This window comes from Gorilla gorilla, chromosome 20 (genome assembly GCF_029281585.2).
Source record: "Gorilla gorilla gorilla isolate KB3781 chromosome 20, NHGRI_mGorGor1-v2.1_pri, whole genome shotgun sequence".
In the NCBI taxonomy this organism is placed as follows: Eukaryota; Metazoa; Chordata; class Mammalia; order Primates; family Hominidae; genus Gorilla; species Gorilla gorilla.
In genome coordinates this window covers 19,534,118-19,559,751 of record NC_073244.2, presented here as the reverse complement: position 1 = coordinate 19,559,751, position 25,634 = coordinate 19,534,118, and the positions used below count along the sequence as shown (strand labels likewise).

Below are 25,634 nucleotides of genomic sequence, written 5' to 3'. Positions count from 1 at the left end.
CCATACCTACTAAAAATACAAAAATTATCGGAGCATGGTAGCACATGCCTGTAGTCTCAGCTACTCAGCTACTCAGGAGGCTGAAGTGGGAGGATCGCTTGAACCCAGGAGGTCCAGGCTGCAGTGAGCCGTGATTGTGCCACTGCACTCCAGCCTGTACAACAGAGTGAGAGCCTGTCTCAAAAAAAAAAAAAAAGTTAATATTAGAGGAAGCTGGGTGAAGGGCATAATGATAACTCTCTTGTACTACGTTTTCAAACTTTCTGTAAATCTAAAATTATGCCAAAATAAAATGTTTATTTAAGAAATTAAAAATAAGGTAATATTTAATCAATCTTAGTCAGTGATATTCACAAATTTCAGGTCTGGAAGATTGACTATGGTGAATTTTTTTTTTTTTTTTTTTTTTTTTGAGATGGGGTCTTGGTCTGTCGCCCAGGCTGGAGTGCAGTGGCATGATCTTGGCTCACTGCAAGTTCCATCTCCCGGGTTCATGCCATTCTCCTGCCTCAGCCTCCCGAGTAGCTGGGACTACAGGCGCCCACCACCTCGCCCGGCTAATTTTTTGTATTTTTAGTAGAGACGGGGTTTCACTGTGTTAGCCAGGATGGTCTCGATCTCCCGACCTCGTGATCTGCCCACGTCGGCCTCCCTAAGAGCTGGGATTACAGGCATGAGCCACTGCACCCGGCCGACTATGATGATTTTTAAAAAATCTACTTACCATGAATTCTTATGTAATATGTATGCTAGTCATTATGCTGAGGGCTTATCTGCTTGATTTTTGTTTGTTTGTTTGTCTGTTTTCTTTTTGAGACAGGGTCTCACCCCATCACCTAGGCTAGAATGCAGTGACATGATCACGGCTCACTGCAGCCTCAACCTTCCAGGTTCAGGTGATCCTCCCACGTCAGCCTCCTGAGTAGCTGAGTAGCTGGGACTACAGGCGTGTGCTACCATGCCCGGATAATTTTTGTATTTTTAGTAGATATGGGGTTTCACCATGTTGCCCAGGCTGGTCTCGAACTCCTAGGCTCAAGCGATGCACCTACCTCAGCCTCCCAAAGTGCTGGGATTATGGTCATGAGCCATCACACCTGGCCGCTGCTTGATCTTAATTCATCCTTACAGCAGCCTGTAGGGTAAGGAGTCTTGTCTTCATTTTATTGAGGAAGCTGAAGTTGAGAGAGGGGAAGCACCTTTCCAAATGCACACTACTAGGAATTTCGAGAGCTAGGATTTGAAACCAGGTCTGTGTCCAGAATTACGCTTTGCCTCATTCGTTTTTGGAAGCTTGCAGAGCACATGGCTGCTATGCAATGTAACGCCCAAAGTCACAGCCACATTCCGTCTCTGAATTCACTCTTGGGTGCCTACATCATGACCCGCAGATGTCTGGATGATCAAATTTGGCTTTGTCATTTTTATCCTCCACCTCCCAAAGATCTTGATACTCATTCCCCATGGGTATCCAGACCAGAAGGCAGAGACCAAATGTCTTTTGGCCGATCCATTTTTGCAACTCAACATGACTAGATTTGCTGATAATTGTTTTAGCAGTCAAATGAATGTGATTTGCAGTTATTTATTTGGGGCATTTATTTCAAAGATGCTAATCCTGTTCAACTGAATAACATTCTTAAAGCCAGTATAGTAATGCTGCTGCTGATTGATAAATTAAACCTCCAGCTGGCAGATGTGTTAAAGATTAGAACCAATGGTTGGGGCTGGTTTCTGGCTGCCTGCTGTTAAACTGCTTCTGTCTGCAACGCTAATAACATTCTAAATCTTTCTACCTGGTCAACATTAGTAATTTGTATTAGTGGGGGTCCAGGAACTACCTACTACAGTCATTTGAGGAGGCTGCGATGACTTCTTGCCCATCCATTCCCATTTGCTAGGTGATAGGTAAGATTCTGGTATTAGAGATTCATTCCTTTGGCTACAGAAATGTTATGTCTGCAAAGTGAATCTATAAAGATAATGCACATGGAGCCCTGCCACACTTTATAGTAAATGAGTTAAGTTCTTTCTGGAAAAGAGGTATTGAGCAATTGGGGGTTGAAGGACTTGGGAAGATTCCTAGGAAGGAGAGGGGAACCCCAGCACACCAAACTTTGTAGTCAGGCAAACTTTGGAAATGCCATTTGGTGAGAGGAAAGTGTAGACTCTTCTGTCACCTTGATGGCAGGTGAGAGGAGGCATTTGCAAATGTATGTGGGTATGTCTGGTTATCACATGACTAGGGATGCTACTGACATTTAGTGGGCATTTGCCAAGAAGGCTAAATAATCCGCAATGCACAGGACAGCCCTGAAGAGCAACAAGTGTTGCACCGAAAATGCCAACAGCACCTCCTTTGATAACACTAGAGAATGCCAAGAAAGAGATGGTGAGTTTGCCCCCTTCCAGAGCTGTGGTTGCCAAAACTGGCTATACCCCAGGGACATGCTGAATAAATAAAAGAGAGTGTGGGATGGCTCAGGAATCTGAATGTTCACAACACTTTGCAGGCAGTTCTGTACACAGCCAGCTTCTCTGCTGCTAGGCACGGTTTGGGGCATCCTGGAGGACTGTTCTTTGTCCTCCAGTAAAGATGTCTGATTTTGTTGTATAGGGGCTTCATGGTCAAAGTGTGCAAAGAGAACGATCACAAATCACCATGACAAGTGGTGCTGCCTGGGCTGTACTTCAGGAGCATCACGAATTTTTTTTTTTTTTTTTTTTTTTTGAGACACAGTCTCACTCTGTCACCCAGGCTGGAGTGCAGTGTCATGATCTCAGCTCACTGTAACCTCTGCCTCCTGGATTCAAGTGATTCTCTTGCCTCAGCCTCCCGAGTAGCTGGGATTACAGGCATGCACCACCATGCCTGGCTAATTTTTGTATTTTAAGTAGAGACAGGGTTTTACCACGTTGGCCAGGCTGGTCTCGAACTCCTGGCCTCAGGTGATCTGCCCACCTCGGCCTCCCAAAGTGCTGGGATTATAGTCTTGAGTCACCATGCCCAGCCTACAAATATTTTTTATTTAAGTATGCAGCACACACAAAACTGCACAAATCAGTCACGTGCAGCTCAGTGAAAAGGTACAAAATGAACAAAACTTAAAAAGTGAGCACACCCATGCCACTGTCACCCAGATGGAGATGCTTCCAGAAGGTATCCCTTTACCCTCAAAGCAACTACTCCTTTGACTTCTAAAGGCGATCAGTGTTGCCCATTTTTTAATGTTATTATTTACTTATTTAATTTTTTAAAAGAAGAGATTGGGTCTCGCTCTGTCGCCCAGGCTGGAGCACAGATCATGTAGCTCACTGCAAGCCTCGAATTCCTGGGCTCAAGCCATCCTCCTGTCTTGGCCTCCAGAGTAGCTGGGAATCAGGATACCTGGGACTACAGGTGTGCACCAGTTTTTTTTAAACTTTATATAACAGGAATTATACACCATGTTCTATTCTGTGTCTGTCTTCTTGGGTTCAGCATGGAGTTTGTAAAATTCATCCATGCACCTGTGTGTAGCTCCATATTGTCCTTTCTCATTGCTGCATAAAATTCCATGTTCTACAGTGTATTTATGCATTATGGTATTTTGGAAATTTCCAACTTTTAGCAAGTATGAATAGTGCTGCACGTTCTAGGGCATATATCCTCATTCCTTCTGGGTGTATACCCAGGAGTGACATTGTTGGGTCATAGGATACTCAAATGGCCATGTTAATAGAAATGACCAAAAAGTTTTTCTTTTTATGTGTTTGTTGTCGTTGTTTGTTTTTTGAGACTTGACTGTCTCCCACACTGGAATGCATGATCTGGCTCATTGCAGCCTCAAACTCCTGGGCTCACACAATCCTCCCACTTTGGCCTCCCCAGTAGATGGGACTATAGGCATGCACCACCATGCTCAACTAATTTATTTCTTTCCTGACCTTTTCTTTTCTTTCTTTCTTTCTCTTTCTTTTCTTTTCTTTCTCTCTTTCTTCTCTTTCTCTCTTTCTTTCCCTCCCTCCCTCCCTCCCCCCTCCCCCCTCCCTCCCTCCCTCCCTCCCTTCCTTCCTTCCTTTTGTAGAGGCAGGGTCTCACTATGTTGCCCAGGCTGCTCTCGAACTCCTGGGCTCAAGCAGTCCTCCTGCCTCTGCCCACCAAAATACTAGGATTACAGATGTGAGCCACTGCACCCAGCCAACAGTTTTCCAAAGTGGTTGTACCAAATTCCCCTCTGTCCAACAGAATACAAGAGTCAGAAATGGTTTCAGATCCACGTCAGTGACCTTGGGAAAGTTTTTAAGTCTCCCTCACCCTCAGTGTTTGCATCTGTTCCATGGGGCTGCTGCAAAGACTCAGTGGGAGATTTACCCTGGCAGGAACTCCATCAGTGAGATGTCACTCTTTCCTGAAAAACTCTGGGGTCTTCACAGATCTATGCAGGTAATGCTCCTGCTCTAAAACTGAATAATCTTCTCAGAGAGGTCCATCAGAACAAATGATAAGTTCAACTCAGCTCCTCTCATATGACTGGTTCTTCCCATCTGAACACATGGGCTCGCTTCTTGTTTCATATTAGTTGCTGTTCACCTTGTATATCTGAAACAATGTCAAGTACAAAAATCACTGATATTTGGTGAGCGCCTTAAAAGCCCCTCCTTCTCCCTGAATCCCACACAATTCTATCTCCTTGCAATTCCAATCACTCTTGGTTTAATCATTTCATCCATATCGTGACAAGTTAGAAAATCTTGAAAGTGCTATGGGGCAATGTATAATAGTTGGTGCATTGGCACAGAACGGGGACTTTATATAAAGACATATCATCTTTCCAGAGTGTTCCAAAAGAACCCGAATACTGATATGTGTGTGTGGGGTGGCGAGGGGGGAAGGGAATTAACTAGGATTTAACTAGCTAAGGCTTGAAAGAATATTTGCCTTTTTCATCCTTTTCCCCTTCGTCTCCATTCGGCCTTTCTGAGTATACAAGCTCCATGAAAATTCAATGGTTTCTTGGTACATTGAATTTGCAAGACAGTTTGATGACATCTTATAAGCTTGAAGATATGAATACCTTGTAGACCCAGACATTCCACACCTAAGGCTATTCCTAGAGACATGCATTCTTATCTGCACCAAAGGTACCTGAGGCAGTAATGTTTAATAGCCCCAACTGGAAAAGAAAACAGATACCCATCAACAAGATGATGGATAAACAAATTGTGGCATATTCTCTTGATGAAATACTGTACAGCAGTGAAAGTGAATGAATCACAGCCATGTGTGACAACAAACAGGTGAATTTTTCTAAAATTTGAAACAGATTAGGATGTATGAATCTTGTTTTTTTTGTTTGTTTGTTTTTGTTTTGTTTTGTTTTGTTTGACAGAGTCTCACTTTGTTGCCCAGGCTGGAGGGCAGTGGTTTGATCTTGGCTCACTGCAACCTCCGACTCCTGGACTCAAGGGATCTTCCCATCTCAGCCTCCTAAGTAGCTGGGACTACAGGTTCACATCACCATGCCTGGTTAATTTTTATTTTAAAAAAGGTTTTTGGAGAGACAGGGTCTTGCTATATTGCCCAGGCTTGTCTCAAACCCCTGGCCTCAAGCAATCCTCATGCTCTACCTCCCAAAGTGCTGGGATTACAGGCGCAGACACCGTGCCCTGCCAGATGAATCTTAAAGACATAAAGTTGAACCAAAGAAACAAGAAACTGTAGAATATATACTATATGATTATTCCATTTATATAAAAGCCCAAAAGAAGCAAAGTAAAATTGTATTGGTTAGGAATGCATAATAAGGTAGTCAAACTTTTTTTTTAAAAAAGCAAGATATGAATACTATAAAGTCAGGTAGCGATTATTGCTGGAATAAGGGGCTGTGTAAGCGTGTTGGCAAACGGGGTTCTGCAGAGGTGGTGATGTTCCATTTCTAGCCCTAGACTTGATTTCATGAGTGTTCATTTCAGACCAATTTCTTAACTCCGTACCTTTATGTTTTATGCATTTTTCTTTGTGCTTATTGAATTTCACCACACAAAAAGCAGAATGGCAAGTAATCAAAGTGGTTCTGGAGAGACGTGAGTATCAAGCAAACTATACCACCCAGAACCCCTATCCAGCCAACTAGGACCTGGTTAATTATTTCCTCCTGGGAGTTCAGACTTGTCACCTCTGGGGTCTCCAAGGTAGAATAAACCTTTAATTCCAACTTGCGGGAGTCCTTGTGGTTTGAAACGTTCACAGAAGTAACCCCAAACCACTCTCTCCACTTTCAAAAATGGTCTTTTGCCAAACACAGCAAATTTGTTTAGAGACTGACGAATCGCACCTCTGGACACAAATCCCCTTCTCTTTTCTGTCTTTTAAGTTTTTTTCCTGCCTCCATCCTGCCTTCTCCTTGCAAGATGCTGGGGAGCGTCCGGCTGTCTGCAACCGAAATGGAACCGGGTGGAAAACAGGCTTTCCTCCCAGGGGAGGAGGAAGCACCCCAATTCCCCCCTCCCTGCCTGCCAACCATGCGGCGCTCCCCTCTCTCCCCCACAAACTCCGCTGAGCCCGGTCCCCCCGCGCCTCCACGATTGGTCGCGGGCCCTCATGTGTCGACACTCTGGGTGGGTCCTTCTGCTGTTAAACTCATCAATTGCTCCCCTTTTCCGTTTGCTGGCCAGTGGTTCAGACCTTTGCGCCCATTTTTTTTCCTCTTTACCTTCTTCTACCCGCAACCCTCCACACCAGTCTTATTTTAGCAAAACCTAGAGAAGGAGGAGGTGGAGGGATTTGGAGGGTGGAGGGGCATTGCCGCATCCAGGGGCAGCTATTGAGTGGCTAAGCGGAGGGCGCATACCTCTCTCTCTCTCTCTCTCTTTTCCCCCTGTTGGGAATTTTCAGGATTTCACTGCTGCAATTTAACCCCAAGATGAGGCACCATTGAGCGAAACGCTGTGCGCACATACACACTCACACTTCCTCCGGGAGCAGAAGAGGCAGCCGTTGGTGATTCAGGAAGAAAAAAAAATTTTTTTTTTTTTTTTTTTAAACCTGGACCCTGCGGTGTGAAGACTCCTTAGGAACCCTCTGGAGCGTCTTACTCCCCCTCCCTCCTCTTTCCCTTCCCTTTCATCATCTTTGTTTTTATTTTATTTTATTTTTGGAGCTACAGATCTTTTAGCATTTTTAAGGTCTAGGAACTCCAGCAAAACAGAAGGGCACTTAATTTTTTTTTTTTTTTGCCCTCCCCACCCAGACCTGGGTTTCGTCTTTCTTTATTTTTAAATATATATATATTTTTATTTTTTATTTTTTATTTTTTTTAATGGGCCGAGCGCACTCCTTTTGCAAGATGCCAGCCTGACCCGGACCTCGGAGGAATTTGAAGCTTCCACTGCGTCCCGGGGGGGGCGTCCTTTGCAAACCGTTCGCGTCTTAAAGGGGGTGTGCGTTGGGTGGATTTTTTTTTTTTAACTGTCTTTTTTTTTTTTTTTTCCGGAGTGGGTGGACTGGGGATTGCCTGGATTCCTTCCTCGGTTATTTTTTGCCTCGCTTCTCTCTCCCCTCCCCCCTCCTCCCCAGGCCCCCGCGCCCCGCCCCCGCACCCTCCTCCCGCCCCTCCTTCTCCGGGGTCAGCCAGGAAGATGTCCCGAGCTGCTATCCCCGGCTCGGCCCGGGCAGCCGCCTTCTGAGCCCCCGACCCGAGGCGCCGAGCCGCCGCCGCCCGATGGGCTGGGCCGTGGAGCGTCTCCGCAGTCGTAGCTCCAGCCGCCGCGCTCCCAGCCCCGGCAGCCTCAGCATCAGCGGCGGCGGCGGCGGCGTCTTCCGCATCGTTCGCCGCAGCGTAACCCGGAGCCCTTTGCTCTTTGCAGAATGGCCCGCTTCGGAGACGAGATGCCGGCCCGCTACGGGGGAGGAGGCTCCGGGGCAGCCGCCGGGGTGGTCGTGGGCGCCGGAGGCGGGCGAGGAACCGGGGGCAGCCGGCAGGGCGGGCAGCCCGGGGCGCAAAGGATGTACAAGCAGTCAATGGCGCAGAGAGCGCGGACCATGGCACTCTACAACCCCATCCCCGTCCGACAGAACTGCCTCACGGTTAACCGGTCTCTCTTCCTCTTCAGCGAAGACAACGTGGTGAGAAAATACGCCAAAAAGATCACCGAATGGCCATATCCTTTTGCCCGAACCCCAGCAGCAGCTGCGCCTCCCCCTCCTCCCTCCGCCTCCCCTCTTCCAGGCTGGGAGAGAGACCCGGGGGTTGATGGGAGGTGGGAAGGAGGGGGGGTCTTCCAGGGGCTGGGAGAGGGGGCACCGGGAGGAGTGTGAAAGAATCTCTCCACCCCGAGCTGGGTTGAGCTACCCTGGAGGCTTGGGAATGGGTTTGTGGGGGGCTGGGGGGGTGGGCAGCGGAGAGTGGATCCTTCCCAAGGACCGACTCTAGAATGAGATCTGGGGCCTGGGGTCGTGCAGGGGCCTTGGTGGGGGCTTTCGAGCCAAGTCCGGAGGGTTTGGAGTTCTACGGAGTGAGCTTGGAGCGGGCTCGGGCCTGGGCGCTTCTGGCCAGGGCAGGGGAACTATGGGGGCCTTGGTTGGGTTTTCTTGGCCGTCGCTCACTGGAGTCCACGCAGGGGAAGCTGGACAGCCTCTCCACTACTGCTTTCCCCAAGGTGGGGGGCCGCCGCACTTTTAGGGCAGGGCGCTTGGGGGCTCCCAGGGCTAAGAGCAAGAGGGAGTCCATGTGGCCTTCACACTGAGAAGCCAGCACTGGCCGAAGTGAGTACCCCAGGGTGGGCCGCTGGTCCGATCTGGAGAGGGTAGTGATGGGCTGGGGGGCGCTTATGTTTCCCTCATGTGTGTAGGTCCCATTGCCTTTAACCGCTGATTGGAGAACCTCATCATCTTTGGGGGTGTCGAGAAAGAGATCCCATTTGCTTTATCTGGGCCCCTGGCCTGGGAAGAACTGATCTGGACACTTTCAATAAGAAAGACAGGGCAAGAGCAAATGAGGTGGTGGGTCCATTCTAGAGCACCATGTCCAGCTTTTCCTACCCCGAGTAGCCGAGAGGGAACACCAGGAGAATCAGCACCCATGTGGACATCTTAGGTAGGTAAATGCCTTTTAAATTTTTTTTTTTTAATCAAAAATCCAGAGGAAAAAGGTGAAGCCCACATTTTCGTCTGTGGAGATGCTATCAAAATGCAGATCTTCTGTGTTTCTTTAAATCCCTGCCTGCTTGAAATAAACCTTGAGGAGGGCTTAACATCTATCGAGATGTAGGCAGGCAAGGGTGGGTAATTAGTCGGGCTTTCTAGCAGTTATCTAAGCATGACCCAGATTCCAGGAGGGGGGACACACCCTGCTGCCCAGGCTGGCTGGCCACCGTGCCATGCCCAGATGTGCCGCTTCTCCGCACAGTTCCAACCAGCTGCCCTCTGTGTAAAAATGAACGGGCTGGATGGGTCCCTGGGGCTCAGCGATGAGTCCCTTATCCCTTTTGTATGTGGTTTTGCACTTATAGACTAAACGGGGCTGGGCCCTGTGTGGTCTCCGGGGGTTGCTGTTTGAGGAGCATGGCGGGTGGTAGAGGGACTCACTTCAGGGGGGTTCAAAATCGAGCCTGGCTCTTGGATCCTGGGTGCTGGGATTGCAACAGAGGGCACTGAGGTTTTGGAGTGTGTAAGTGGTCTACTTTGAGGGTGGGGAAGATTAAGAAGTTCAGCAGAGGTGCTTTTGAGGGGAGCATACCTCTAACTACGATGCCATCTCCGTTGGTGCCCAAAGCAGGTGCCAGGTCTTTGCTTCCTAAGTTTCAGTCTCTTAAAGAGGCTGGTTCTTAAGGTTAGCAATTCCTCACCATCCCAGGCCCATTGAAGTGCTCAGGGGTGGCGTGATTACTCTGCCCATCAACAGAGTGAGGAGTGGGAGTGCCTTGCGGGAGGGCAGGGTATTCATGGGTGCACACCCAGTTAGCTCCAGGAGTGAGAGGGCTTTGCTCGGCTGACAGGTTTCCTCATTGAAAATGGCTTTAGATCGCCTTCTGGAGCCTGGATTTGGAGACTTCTAAGAGGAAAGGAAGGAGGTGGGGAGCCCTTCTGCTGTGTCCTTAGCTTACCTCTGTCCAGCCTGAATCCTGCAGATTGGAGGGCTGTTGGGGGAGAAGGGGATTGCAGCGGCCCCTCGGAAGGGGGAATCGTGGGAGAGGGAGGCAGGTGAATTGCGAGTGTTGCTTGCCACTTCATCTGTTCTCTGGCCAGCTCGCCCAGGGCTGTCTTGCTCTTATGATGAGTTTGTGCATTTTGCTCTCTGCAGACTGTTTTTGTTCTCTTTGGCCCGAGGTAACAAACACATTATACAGCCCTACTCTGGAAGGGAAAACTCCCCACCTCACAATCTGTGATCGAGCTGGGTCATCCAGGACTGAGCTTTCTCTGTCCTGGATGGAGCGGAGGGCGGTGGCGGGGCGGGTGGGAGGGTTGGAGATGAGAGGGGATGGACAGAGACCTGGGGAGGGAGGTAGTGAATAAAAGAATTCAGGCCAGTGTAAAGAGAGACACGTGGAATGTCAGAGTCACGATACCAGGGCAGAACATTTTACTTTTTTATCCAAATATTTCTGCCATTAAAAAAAAGTGTTTAAGCATATCCTGAGAGTGAAAAAAAATGTGTGTAGGTACTTATTCTGAACTTTTAGAATAAAGTCTAATATATGTACAGGCAAGTACATATATTCAGATGCCTAGATTTTTACAAAATGAACACACCCACGTATCCAGCACCCAGGTCCCGATCAGTCCCCTGGAAGTCCCCCTCCTCATACCGCCTCCTAGTTGCTCCCCCAACAAGGGTACCGCTCACCTGACTTCTAAGGTTCATTTTGCCTCTTTTAAACATCATGTAAATGGAGTCACACAGTACGTTCTTTTGCCACTGGCTTCTTTTGCTCACATCTGTGTATGTGACTCTACTACAATCTATCCATTCTACTGTTGATGGGCATTTGTGTCATTTCTGTTTGTGCCACTGGGAACATTCTTGTGTCTTCTATTATTTTTTTCTCACAGTTCTCTTAGATAGGAGTGGAATCGCCCCTGCTACTTTTTGCTGCGTGTGTCGTGGGATGTGTATTTGGAAATGGTGTTGACTAAGGGTTGCAGGTCGATATGGAAAGCAGGTTCCTCCCTGTCTTGTGGAAGAGAAGTGAGTGAATGATCCATGAACTTGTCTGTATGCTCACAGGGCCTAAGAGTGCTACTTCCAAATGTAAATTCCGGCATGGTACACTGGTGAAGGATGCAGTCTTGCTTTCTCCACACTCAGGGCAATTTGTCGCTATGATTTCTTCCTCTTTCATCCCTCAGTGGGTCAAACTTGAAGCCATCAATGAGAATTAAGAATCCTCATTTATTTCATTTTTTCCCCTCTTCCTAAGTGAGGAAACCCAAATGGAAGTCTTTGATGTTGAAATTTACATTGCCGTGTTTTTCTCATGCCAGGCAGCAAGTGTCTTGACCACACACCTTGGTTTCATGTTTTCATTGACTGGAATTGTGATTCAAATAGGGCCATGAGGGTCTCTGATGATTGCCGAAGAGCTCAGATCTGTCAGCTCAAAAAGGAGCATCTGTCAGCCTTCCTAGAGTTCCCTCCCCACTTAATGCCACTCACTCCTTCTACCAAGTGCCGAGGTGAATGTCATCTTTCCAGCCCTCCCTGTGCCACCAGGTCTCCCACTGAACATGATGTAGAAACTCAGGCCATCGGAGGAACACTGGAAGCAGGTCTGTGTATTATCACACACAGTCTCCTGAATTACACGTAGAATTCCAGCTTTTCATCCGGTTTGCAGAAATCTTAACAAGACACCTAAAGTCACATTGACCTCAGGTGACATCACTTTGACATCTGTGGACATTGGCTGATTGGCACTCCTCTTGTTTTTTTTTTTTTTTTTTTTTAAGAAAAGCTCTCTAAAGAGAAACTTTCTGCATGAGAAGCGCTGGGAGACATGCGAGCAGGTTATCAGACTCTTGGCCTGTCCTGAGAGAGAGAATGTTCTAGAAGGTACTGCCGTAGAGGGCAGGATGGTGTCACTTACGTGATCCTTGTACTAGACCGGCTTGGCTGGTATTTCCAGAGGAGCAAAATTCTGCGAAGTAAAATTTAGCACAGCTTTTCCAACGGGAGTATTTTCAAAAAGGATGCAATTTCTTATCCACAATTCCCCAATCCAAAAAGCTCCAAAAACCAAAAGACGAGCTCATATAGAGGTAAAACCTAACCTGAACTGACTTCAGTTTGAAGTCTTAATTTACAGTTTTCATTCATTCTACTTGGTGTGCATTTGAGTATGTTTTGCAGCAGAAATGTTAGATGTGCTTGATGGTGAGGTGCTGCTTCAGCTCCTGACTGTTAGGTCTGCATTGTAGTCCTGTCAAACTTTCAGGTGTATGGAAGTCGTCTTGTTAACAGGATGGTTCTGGTCCAGCAGGATTTGGGTGGGGTCTGGGATTCTGCTTTTCTAGCTAGCTTCTAGGGATTCCCCACGTGGTAAGTTCATGGGCTAGGGTTGGAGTATCCAGGTTAGATCATAGAGACATCTTGTTATCATTTTTCTTTTCCTTAAAAATCAGGTTTATAGGGGCCAAGTCTGGTGGTTCACGCCTATAATCCCAGCAGTTTGGGAGGCTGAGGCCAGTGGATCATGAGGTCAGGAGTTCGAGACCAGCCTGGCCAACATGGTGAAACCCCGTCTCTACTAAAAATACAAAAATTAGCCGGGCGTGGTGGTGTGCGTCTATAATCCCAGCTACTTGGGAGGCTGGGAGGAGAATCATTTGAACCTGGGAGGCGGAGGTTGCAGTGAGCCGAGATTGCACTGTTGTACTTTTTTTTGAGACTCTGTCTCAAAAAAAAAAAATAGGTTTATTGATGTATAATTTATTTGTAGCAAAATTCACCCTTTTGACATACTGGTCTGCAAGTTTTGACAAATGGATGTAGTTGTGGCCACCACCCAAATCAAGATATGGGACAGTTTCATCAAATACCCCCACAGTGCCCCTCTTGAGTCAGCACCCCACTTCTCCAGCCCCTTCAACCACTGATCTGTTCTCCATCCCTACAGCTTTGCCTATTGCCGAAGGTCATATAAATATAATTTCACAGTATATAGTCTTTTGAATGTGGATTCTTTTACTCAGACTTTGAGATTCATTCATGCTGTTGCCTGTGACAGTAGCGCCTTCCTTTTTGGTGTTGAGCAGGATTCCATGATATGGAGGGACCAGAGTTTGCTTCCCAGCCGAAGGACATTGGGATGCTTCCAGTTTCAATGATTATGAATAGAGCTGCTATAAACATTGGCGTACGGGTTTTAGTGGGAACATTTCATTTCATACATTTCATTTCTCTTGGGTAAATTAACCCAGGAGTGAGGTTGCTGAGTTGTGTGGTAGGTGTATGTTTAATTTTATAAGAGGCTCTCAAACTGTTTTCCTAAGTGGTTGTACCATTTTACATTCCCATCTTTGCAATGCATCTAAAAGCCCTGAGTTCTGAATTCCAAAGCACGTCTGGCCTCGATGGCTTAGGATTAAGGATGTGGATCTATGGAAAGGAGTGGAAGTAATAGTGTTAAATCCCGGTCAGAGAAATAAGAAATATTAAGGATGTCATTCAAAGCTATGTGCCTGCACTAGAGAGAGAGAAAGAAGGGGTTCTCTTGGGTGGGGTTCCACCCCTCCCTGGTAGTTCTACCATTCCCCAGGAAAAAGTCAAGCTCTGAGGCTGTGAGACCCATGATCTTTACCCTGTTCTTCACCACTGCAACCCCAGTGTGTGGGACAAAGCAGGCGTCCTATAAACGTTTGCTGAGCAAATGAGAAAAGGTGCCTGTCTTCACCCATTAACTAAATTGTATAACATCTGATCTACCCTTGTGCCAACATTTTAGGATTTTGGTGGGTTTTAGGTGCAGGGGGTTGAGAGACTGTCCATGAGATTATCAGACCAATGAAGGTTTCTGAAATGTTAGTGCTTGAGTAGATTGGATGCAGTGGCCCCTTGAGAATGAAGTCTTTCTTCAGGGACTTGGAGTGGGAGACATCTGTTGGGTGCGTAGGGCTTATGTTTCCCCCTCCCTGTTTCCCCCTCAGTAGCAAGCACACATATACACTTTCTCAGCAATAAAAAGCACCGCCGGGAAGGTGGACTCCATCCAGAAATGATCAGAGCCTAAGAGCCGTGCAGTAACGCATTTCCGAGAATGCCAGCTCAGCTCCTGAGAAAAGGGCCGGATGGGATGGTGCCTGCTCTGAAAGAGGGCAGAGAGGAGAGGGAAAACACTCCGGACTCTGGGTCAGACTGGCCCAGGTTCACATTATTCACCAGCCATGTTATCTTGGGCACCAGAGCCTATTTCTTGACATGTATGATGAGGATATTCCTTCTAGTAGCATCTCCCTTGGAGGGCTCTCAGGAGATTAAATGGGGTCGTGCGTGAAAAATGGCCAGCACAGAGAAAAACCCCAAAACGCAAGAGCCGTAATACCATGGAGTCATTTTGGTTCCAGTGTTCTTTTTTTGGAAACCGGCCAGAAAAGAGGCTTTCTGGGTAGGAATGGGAGCGAAGTGCCCCCCCCCCACCCCCCCCGCGACTGGTCAGTGTGGATTGATTAACCTGATCGTGGTACTCTTTAAAGCCACCTTTGGACATTTTGCATTCTCCGTTCTCTCTGGAAGCTTTCAGGGGAAAAAAAATTCGTGGCCACTTGACCCATTTTTCTATTCCCTTGGGTCTAAGATAAAATTAATTCTCTTTCCTCCTTTGGTCCCTCCCTCTCTCTGTGGGTGACAAGGTGAGGGAGTTTTAAAGTATATAATTAGCTTCCGTCTTCCCCTTTTCCACGCCCTGTCTCTTACTTTGGGGCCGGTCGAGAGTGCAGCCCAGGATGGCCACCCCAGGTGTCCACTGCAAACTCAACAGAATAACTGTGCTCAACTTTTGGTTTGGAATTTAGGTACCTCCCTCCCCTTCCAAACTTTGGTCTTCTTTCTCCTCACTCCCTAAAAAAATAGGAAAAACAAGGAACATTCCTGGCGAGGGAACCAGATGGGTGGGCGCAGCAACTTGGGTTTCAAAAACCACTGGGCCTTAGTTCTTATCTGAGTAGGGTGACCCTTCAGCCAGGGTTGCCTGGGACTATCCTGGGTTTAGCATCTCTGGAAACTCACAGTCCTGGGCAAACTGGGACGCTGGTCACCCTAATGGTGAGTTCTTAACACCTGAGAGAGAAGAATGGTGCAAGAGATGGTGCCGTTGACCAAGAAAAGGTCAACTTATTCGCTTTTCAGAGCGAATAAGTAACTGACTCTAAGAAAAGCCAAGACTTTTTATTGGAATGAATGCAGCTTTTAGAAGCCGTCTTTAAGGCAGCTAATACAAGAGAGATTCCAGCTATGAAGGGAAATGCCTGAGTTAAGTCCGGATCAAGTTTTGACATCTCGCTTCGGTCAGACACGGCTTTATCTGCCGTTCAGACTGGGAGCAGCCGTGAGTCTTCCTTAAAGGTGCCTGTTGCTCAGGCGGCACCTGCAGTTAGAAATTAGCAGCCTCCCACCCCCAGCCCCCAAATAACAGGATTCAAGAGTCCCCTCTCTGGAGCCATGAGGGAAACCCAACTTAGTCACCCACTTGCCAGTAAATAATATTCACGCTGTTAAGTTCTGTTCTCATTTTAGGCCTATGCGTAAAAAATATATGTAATTTTAAACTGATTTTTAAAGTATTTTCATACGAGCAGCATTTGCAGGAGGGCGAAGTCTGGATGTTACCTTTTTGTAAAAGTGGATGGATTTGTCTTCAGTGAGACTCTGGGGCAGACTTAAAACTTGGCCCGCAGTGGTGTTACATGGATTCTGATCTTCCAGAGTCTGTCATGTTCTTTTATCTCCATGATCTTTATTATCTTCTTTATTGAGAATGATGGGCATGGTGTGTGTGGGTGGGAGGGCTATGCTGACCATCACTGCAGTGAAATGTGTTCGTGGCATGTTGTGGCGTCTGCATAGGAATGTGTCTGTTTGATTAATAGCACAAGCAGTGGAGGCTGTAAGGAGGAAAAGAGGAGGGAAGGTGATATTGGATGGAGGGGAAACATATAGAGCTTGGGAACAGTCCACCCTGGCTGCAAATCTCAGCTCCAGCTCACAGTTGTGGAGCCTCAGTCTTCTCTGTAAAACGGGGACAGTAGTCCTATGTCCGAGGAATTGTAAGAAGGTTAAAAGATACTGTACCCAGAAAGCACATGGCATATATAATCATCCTGTGAAGTAGCCAACTCAATGAATTTTATTTTATTTATTTTGAGTCAGAGTCTCACTCTGTGACCCAGGCTGCAGTGCAGTGGCATGATCATGGCTCACTACAGCCTCGACCTCCTAGGCTCAAGCGATCCTCCTGCCTTAGCCTCCCGAGAAGCTGGGACTATAGGCATGCACCGCCGTACCCAGCTTTAACAACATAAATTTTTATATATATATATATATATATTTTTTTTTTTTTTTTTTTTTTTTGAGATGGAGTTTCGCTTTTGTTGCCCAGGCTGGAGTGCAATGGCGCGATCTCGGCTCACTGCAACCTCTGCCTCCCGGGTTCAAGTGGGACAATGGGCATTTGGGATGTTTCTAGTTTGAGGTGGGGGATTGTTTGTTTGCTGTTATGAACAATGCTGCTGTAAGGAATCAATAATTGTGAATGAATGAATTCGAGGTGTTAATTTTAGTCTGTGTACTTGGAAATCTAGCTTCACCTAGAATCAGCTGAGATTCATCAGCATTTATGGCAGGAGCTAAGACATTTCACAGTTCACTCATCATTTTCTCTAAGAGGCTGGGTCAACCAGTTAGCTCTTGGTCCTGCTTGTATTCTGAGAGTCAGAACCTGTGGTTTAGACACTGGCAATTGATATGGTTGTAGAGAAGCAGCATGGTTGAGTTGAGAGCATGGATTCTGGAGCTAGGTGGCTGGGGTTCAAATCCCAGCTCTACTAGTCACTGGCTGCGTGATCTTGGGCAAGTCACTTAAGTGTTCTGTGTTTCAGTTTCCCAGTCTGTCCCAGTGGGGATTCTAATAGCTCCATGGGGATCCTAATAGCTCCTATCTGGGAGGATTAAATGAGTTAATACATCTGATGTTTAGAATGGTGCCTGACACTTAGGAAGCACTATATGTGTTTATACATGGAAGAGTGGATAGATGGATGGACTTATGTGGGTGGCCATATTTGGGCTTCTCTGATCCACTGCTGAGAATAGTATGTGGCACACAGTAGGTGCTGCATAAGTGTTAATATTCTGCTCTTTCTTGCCAAGTCTCTCAACTCCCTTGATCTCTGATTTTTGGTGTCGGTGTTGTTAACCCATTCTTCTGAATGATCAGCTCAATCACTGTTGCTCCAATATATAAGCCAAGAAGAACACAATCACAAGGTCTCATTGATTGTCCATACTAGAATCCCATGATTCCTAGGCCCAAGCAGGATTTTCCCCACGTCTCAGCAATCCTTCTTCCATGTTTCTAATCTTTTTCTCTCATTTGCTATGCCTCATTGCCAGACTCTCCAATCTCCCCACAGCTTCCCCTTCTTCTAACTATACTGTCTCTAGTCTTGCCTTCTCCCTAAGGGCACCATCTTTGAAGACATCAAATACTTCAGAGCACCAAATATAGGTTAGCTTCTCTGAGGGCCTTACAAGGACGTGGAGTGTTTGGGTCTTACACAAATTGGAATGGTCAGAAATGTTTCGAGACTTGAGTTGTCTTTGAAAGAGTTGTCAGAATGCAAATTTTTGACTTGTGGCCTGTTTCTGATCACAATGCAGTCTTTTAAATTATGGATCATAGCTGGATGTTTGTGGTTTAGCGGGGATGGAGGCATCCCCTGCAGTTAGTGTTGGATGGCTGGGTGGATGGATGGATGGATGGATGGATGGATGGTTGAACAGATGCATGGATGAGTGGATGGATGGATGGGATGAAGGAAGGAAGGAAGGATGGGTGATTGGATGGGTAGGTGGGTGGATAAGTAGATTGGTAGATGACTCGATGGGTGGGTGGACAAATGGATGGGTGAATGGATGACTGGATGGATGACTGGATGGATGACTGGATGGATGACTGGATGGATGACTGGATGGATGACTGGATGGATGACTGGATGGATGACTGGATGGATGACTGGATGGATGACTGGATGGATGACTGGATGGATTGGTGTATGAGTGAATATATGGCTGGATGAATAAATAGGCAGATGACTAGACTGGATTGAGGGGTAAAAATATGGATGACTGGATGGGTGGATGAGTGGATGACAGATGGTTGAATGGGTGGGTGGATGGGTGGATGTTGGATATAAGGGTGTATGGTAGGGTAGCTGTCTATGTGTGGGTCTCCCTGATATTTGGTGTTCTGTTTGACTTGGGAATGACCAAGTCTCTCCGCTTACCACCTTATTTGTACCTTTTCCAGTATCAAGTGAATTTTGCACACTTTTGTAAAAATCAATAAGATCGTATGCTTAGGACTTTGGGAGGCCGAGGCAGGCAGATCACAAGGTCAGGCGATAGGGACCATCCTGGCTAACAGGGTGAAGCCCCACCTCTACTAAAAATACAAAAAATTAGCCAGGCGTGGTGGCGGGCACCTGTAGTCCCAGCTACCTGGGATGCTGAGGCAGGAGAATGGCGTGAACCCGGGAGGTGGAGCTTGCAGTGAGCCAAGATCATGCCACTGCACTCCAGCTTGGGCGACAGAACGAGACTCCATCTCAAAAAAAAAAAATAAAAATAAATATTATATGCTTAGGTTTTACCTATGTAATTAGAAAGCTCCTTGAGGGTAGGGGACAGTGATTTGCCTTCCTCACATCCCCCCAAAGTTCCTGCACTATATCATGCATAAATATTTAATTGAGTAATGGTGAGGAAAGTAAACAGTGTTATTGAACAAAGATTATTAAAATTCTGGAAACACCTGGTTTTGTTTCAGCACTGGGACTGAAAGTGGAATTCCTTGGATTTTGCTCCATTGGTGGATAGGATAGCATGTGGTGGTGGACTGGTAGACTATTTCTCTTCCAAGCAGATTGGGTAAATGCCCCAGATTCTTACCCACTAGTCAGAGATTACAGATTACTGATTGATATGGTTTTTCTCTGTGTCCCCACCCAAATCTCATCTCAAATTGTAATACCCACATGTCATGGGAGGGACCTGGTGAAGGTGACTGGATCATGGGGGTGATTTCCCCCATGCTGTTCTTGTGATAGTGAATTCTCATGAGATCTGATGGTTTTAAACTTGTGTGGGCCTCTTTCCTCTCCCTCCTCTCCTGCTGCCATGTAAGACGTGCCTTGCTTTCCCTTTGCCTTCTGCCATGATTTGTAAGTTTCCTGAGGCCTCCCCAGCCATGCAGAACTGTGAGTCAATTGAACCTCTTTTCTTTATAAATTACTTTTATAGCAGTGTGAAAACGGACTAACACACTGATGTAGCAAGGTCCTTTAAGGCCCCATGTGATCTGGTCCCTGTTTTGTCTTTGATTTCATCTCTTTCATTGTCTACCTTCCTTTCATTGTCTACTCTGTCTCAGCCCTGCTGACCATTTTTACTCACACCCACGTCATTTGCATTACATGACATTCCTTCTGTTCAGCATAAGCTATTTCCTCTGCCTGCATCACTGTTTCTCCAGGTCTCCCCATGGCTAACTCCTTCTCTTCATTTAGGTCTCAGCCCAAAAGTTACCTCCTCCAAGAGGCCTATCCTTTTCATTTACTGAACATCTAATGTACAAAAAAGAATATAAAATATATGTATACTCTCTCATCCACAAAAAATCTCTGAAGACATTTTAATGTATTTCATCCCATACCTTTTTATGCATGTAAACTTTTAGGAACACATTTCCATGCCACTAGGTATCCTTGAAAAAATAAGGGCTACCATGTATAGTTGCACAGGTTGTACACTGCACAAAGATAGCTTGTCACATATCATAAGTATCATGGAGCTTGTATGTCTATTATTTCAGTACCCCAGCTGATAAAAGCTTAAGTATCTTGTTCTAGCAAGATGAAGCTATTATGACAATTTTTGACAGAGAAAGGGGTGTTTTGTTTAAGTTCACAATCAGAGAAATGGGTGTCTTGTTTAATTTCACAACCAGAGAAAGGGGTGTCTTGTTTAAATTCATATAGTGGTGCTGTATGGGTTGGTGGCAACCCCAGAAAAGACTGTTGTTAATATCTGATAATGTTCCACTTTATACATGTATTATATTCATGTAACAATCTCTGGCTGTTTGTTTTGCCATTATAAATAACAGTGCAGTAAACATCTTTGTGTGTGAATCTCTGTCCAAGGTTCTGATAGTTTTCTGAATGAAATTCCTGTCTATGTATGGCACTCCAAGCCCATAATTGAAACTCTGTTGTTACCACTTTCTTTGAATCTGTAGAAGGAATTTTGAGAACAGGTGACTGTTATATTCAGGATGTTGATGACAAGGAACAGAGAAAGAACAGTTAAATGGTTTGGATTTTTTCCTGGGCTGCATGTAAAGCAGTGCTTTTGAACTGGGAGCAATTTTTCCCCCAAGGGGACTTTTGGCAATGTCTGGAGACATTTTTGGTTGTCACAAATGTAGGGGGAGGGGCAAGATGCTACTGGCATCTGGCTGGTAGAAACCAGGGATGCAGTGCAGCATCTTAAAATGCACAGGACAGCCTTTCTCAGTAAAGAATTATCCAGCTCCAAATGTCAGTAATACCAAGGTTGAGAAATCTTGATGTAATAGATGTCATGGGTTTCTTCAAGAGGAGTGGGTGGATTTAGGGTTTTTGGGTGACTTAAATTTAATTTACAGTTTGTCTTCCTAGCTGGGTGTCTAAGCCAGCTTTCTGTGAACTTTAGATCCCACACAAGAAGCAACAGGCTTGCTACCGACAGATTCGTTGATGTAAATATAGATGAGTATATAGAAGGAAATCTCACCCAGAGCTGGAAAATGTTGGAATGAAAACTGCGGCGGCCTCCCCTTCTCGCTCCTTCTCCTTCTGTTGCCCAGTTTGAAAATCGTGCCTTACTTTCTTTGGTCTCCTGGCATGGTGAATGCTGCTGGTATGGACTGTGTTTCTGTATTCCCTTGATCCCCACACCCTTAGGAATGTACAGGAGAGAGACCCTGGAGCATATCAGCTTAGAGATGGAGGGGAATGGGAAGGAGTGCGTTCATTCATTCATAAATGTTGACTGAGCACCTACTTTATGCCAGGTGAATGGGAGGACGTGAGGGCAGGGAGGTGACAAGGTTGGCTTATTCTGGGCTTTGTGAACTATGGTGAGGATTTTGTTTTTTTCCAAAGGAAATGGAATAACCACTCCTTTTTTCCCCCTGATATACCTAAACTTTTTGATTTTCATAACAAAAATGGGCTTCCTTTTGTATATTTGTTTTGAGACCAGCCGTTTTTCCACCAATACTGATCACACTGCAGTGAGCATCCTGGTAGAGAAGTCTTTGCACACTTCTGTCACTGTTTTCCTAGGACAGATTCCTGGAAATGGTATGGCAAGGTCGCATGTCAGGCTTTTGGGCCAGGTTGCAAGAAACAGGAAGTCTGTGCCCTTTCAAATTCCAAGGTCCCCTTTCCCTGACCACGTGGCCCAATCAGGCTTGCCCTCCCTTGATTTTACGTCTTCACCAATCAGATAAGTGAAAGTGGAATCCTGTTGTGGTATCCTGTGCATTTCTTTGGTGACTTAAGACATAGAGCATTTTCCAGATCTCTGTGGGCTGTTTGGATATCCTTTCCTCTGTTTTCTCAGGCACATTCTTTACCGATGTCTTTGAGGGATTGAGCAAATTTCTGTCGAAATTGAGGCATGTCATGGCTCTGTGTGGGGCTTGAGGCAGTCCAGTGTAGTGGAGGGAGGGAGGCTGTGGAGCCTGGCTGCCTAGGTTCAAATACCAACTCTGCTTATTTCCATTCATATCATTTTAGGCAAATCACTTAGCCCCCTGGGCCTCCCTTTCCTCATCAGTAAAAGTGGTATAACATTAGTGCCTGCATTGTGGGGTGGTTGTGAGGAAAGCAGCACTCAAAACAGTACCTGACACACAGTGGGTGCCAAATAAGAGTCTGATGTATTAGTGTTATAGGTATCGGCCTCCTCCCTCCCCAGTGCAATAGTGTGTGTGCACCTCTGTGTACCTCTGTTGGTGCTGACAAGCCCTTTTTAAAATTTAGAGGTGAGGTCTCACTCTGTCCCCTAGGCTGGAGCACAGTGGTGCGATCATGGCTTACTGCAGCCTCAACCGCCTGGGCTCAAGCAATCCTCCCAGCTTAGCCTCCTGAGTAGCTGGGACTATAGGTGTGCACCACCACACCTGGCCCTTAGACAGCCCCTTTATTTCAAAGTGAAATGGCAGCCACATGATTTAGTGCAAGCTCTCCAAGCTTTAGGACCAGCTGCAACTCCTCTAACTGACCAAACAGGATTCCCCATGTCCCCAACCCCCAAAACCTGATGAAAAGCAAACAGACCATTTTCCACATTCATGATGGAAAGGCCCTTTTCTTGGCTCCTGCCCTTGCTCATGTCCCTATTACTATGCAATAATAGGGATTTCACTGCATCCCTGATAAAGAGGAAGCACCATGTCCCAGGAGGACATGGAAACTCTCTGCTTTGTGGTGAATAGTTATAATAACGGTAGCTCCTCTCTGTGGGGAGCTTATGAGCCCCTAAGCTTTATAGAACTGCCCCAGCAGTTTATGAGAACTTCATCCCAGCCCCCAGAGCTCATGGCACTTATTTTTGCCCCCAGTTTGCAGATGTGCACACTGAGACTCAGAGAGCTAACACTGCTTGCCAAGGTCACACATAGCAAATGGAGAAACTTTATGAGACAGGTGAAGGCACAGCAAGGATAAAAACCCAGGGGAAAAATACTCAAGTTTTCTCCGGGAAACCATTTGCATTCCAGAGAGGTTGGTGTGCGAGTGGGCAAGAGATGTCACAGGACGATGGTTAAGGGACAGAGTCTGAGCTCAACTAGGACTAGGTTTCTTCCTTTCCTTCCTTCCTTCCTTTCTTTCTTCCTTCCTTCTTCCTTTCCTTTCTCTTTCCCTCCCTCCCTTCCTTCTTCCTTCCTTCTTCCTTTCCTTCCTTTCCTTTCTCTTTCCCTCCCTCCCTCCCTTCTTCCTTCCTTCCTTTCCTTCCTTCCTTTCTTTCCTTTCTCTTTCCTTTCCTTCCTTCCTCTCGCTCTTCCTTCTTTCTTTTCTTTCTTTCTTTCCTCTCTCTCTCGTTCTTTCTTTCCTTCTTTCTCCTTCCTTCCTTCCTTCCTCCTTTCCTTCCTTTCCTTTCTCTTTCCCTCCCTCCCTTCTTCCTTCCTTCATTTCCTTCCTTCCTTTCTTTCCTTTCTCTTTCCTTTCTTTCCTTTCCTTCCTTCCTTCCTTCCTCTCTCCCTTCTTTCTTTCTTTTCTTTCTTTCTTTCTTTCTTTCTTTCTTTCTTTCTTTCTTTCTTTCTCTCTCTCTCTTTCTTTCTTTCCTTCTTTCTCCTTCCTTCCTTCCTTCTTTTCTTTTCTTTTCTTTTCCTTTCTTTTCTTTTGTTTTTTGAGCAGGAGTCTCACTCTGTTGCCCAGGCTGGAGTGCAATGGCACAATCTCAGCTCACTGCAACCTCTGCCTCCCGGTTGAAGCAATTTTCCTGCCTTGGCCTCCCAAGTGGCTGGGACTACAGGCACACGCCACCACACCCAGCTAATTTTTGCATTTTTGGTAGAGATGGAGTTTCACCATGTTGGCCAAGCTGGTCTCGATCTCTTGACCTCGTGATCCTCCTGCCTCAGCCTCCCAAAGTGCTGGCATTACAGGCGTGAGGTACCACGCCTGGGCTAGGACTAGGTTTCTATTGGTGGTGTGGCCTTTGGGAAGCTACCTAATCTTAACCACTCTGTTTCGTCATCTATAAGATAAGCAGTGTAGCATTTTCTTGCAGGAATGTTGCAAGGATTAAATGGATGGTGACTATAAAACATCATGCATGGCACATAGTAAATTCTCAGCAGGTAGTCATTGCTGGTCATTTACTTTTCTCTAATGACCAGCAAGCTCTTAATTTCCTCCTTGGCATGGGCACTGGGACATAGATGGAGAAAACACAGAGAGAAATAAACACACGGACAAAAATCCCTGCCCTGGTGTGGCTGATGTTCTGGGTAGGGAGAGAGAGGGAGTCCAGGGACCAGATAAACAGGTAAAGGATAGTTTGAGTGTGGTAAGTACTAAGGCTCAAAAATAAAGATCTCCCAGGTGATCTTAGCTGCATTTGGAGGAGACAGGAGATACAACTGAGAAACTGAGATAGGAGGAAACCCAAGGGGAGATGTGGGCTTGATTTAGGGTGATCTGAGGAGTAGGAGAAGTCAGGGGCTGGTGTGGGGAGGCTCTGATGGTTCTGTCTGGGGAGTGAAGCAGGGATTCATTGGGGAGACCCAAGGGGACAGATGAAGGCCCCTGAGCAGGTGGCCAGTGCTGAGAAAGGAAAGGTGGAGGACCCAAGTGAGTTCCTAATTTCTTCATTGCTCCCCTAAGGTGTTTGTCTCACCCTTGGCCATAGGTCTTGGATCACTTACAGATGCAGACCAGGCTAGGCTCAGTGGCTTGTGCCTGTAATCCCAGCACTTTGGGAGGCTGAACCCAGGAGTTTGAGACCAGCCTGGGCAACATGGTGAAACCCCGTCTCTGCAAAAAAATACAAAAATTGGCCGAGGGTGTTGGCACATGCCTGTAGTCCCAGCTACTTGGGAGGCTGAGGTAGGAGGATCTCTTGAGCCCGGGTGACCTATGCTGCCAAATAAGGTAGGCAGTAGCCACACATGGCTATTGCAATTTTAGAAATTAATTACAGGCCACATGTGGTGGCTCACACCTGTAATCCCAACACTTTGGGAGGCCAAGGCGGGCAGATCATGAGGTCAGGAGATCGAGACCATCCTGGCCAACATGGTGAAACCCCATCTCTACTAAAAATACAAAAATTAGCTGGGCATGGTGATGCACACCCACAGTCCCAGCTACTCGGGAGGCTGAGGCAGGAGAATTGCTTGAACCCAGGAGGCAGAGGTTGCAGTGAGCTGGGATTGCACCACTGCACTCCAGCCTGGGCAACAGAGAGAGACTCCGTCTCAAAAAAAAAAAAAAAAATTAATTACAATAAAAACAGTCCCTGAGTTTCACTGGCCACATTTGAAGTGCCCGATGACCCTGTGTGGCTTAGTGACCACTGTGCTGAATAGTGCAGGTCTACAGCATCCTACTGGACATGTTGCCAGGGTCCCTGAACCAACAGAATCAGCATCTCCTGGGAGCTTGTTGGAAATGCAGAATCTCATCCCCTACCCCAGACCTGCTCAATCCCAATCTGCTCTTCAACGAGATTCCTCAGGTGATCTTGACTGCACCTTCTAATCACTTGGAAGCTTTAAAAATGCTGAGGCTGGGGCACGGTGGCTCATGTGTGTAATCCCAGCACTTTAGGAGGCCAAGGCGGGTGGATCACCTGAGGTCAGGAGTTTGAGACCAGCCTGGGCAA

At 46.5% G+C, this 25,634-nt stretch overlaps 1 protein-coding gene across 9 annotated transcripts in view; it reads left to right on the top strand.

The window, feature by feature from the left end:
• Positions 1–6,633: 6,633 nt before the first annotated feature.
• CACNA1A (calcium voltage-gated channel subunit alpha1 A) overlaps positions 6,634–25,634 on the top strand; it is a 300,854-nt gene continuing 281,853 nt past the window's right edge. For 8 of the 9 annotated variants that reach the window (XM_055371577.1, XM_055371576.1, XM_063701771.1 and 5 more), the window contains exon 1: positions 7,849–8,142. In XM_055371577.1, the coding sequence (XP_055227552.1) occupies positions 7,850–8,142 (293 nt within the window). In that variant the 5' untranslated portion in view covers position 7,849. Of the gene's footprint in view, positions 8,143–25,634 lie in introns of all 9 variants that reach the window. The other variant, XM_055371580.2, reaches the window with a different exon arrangement.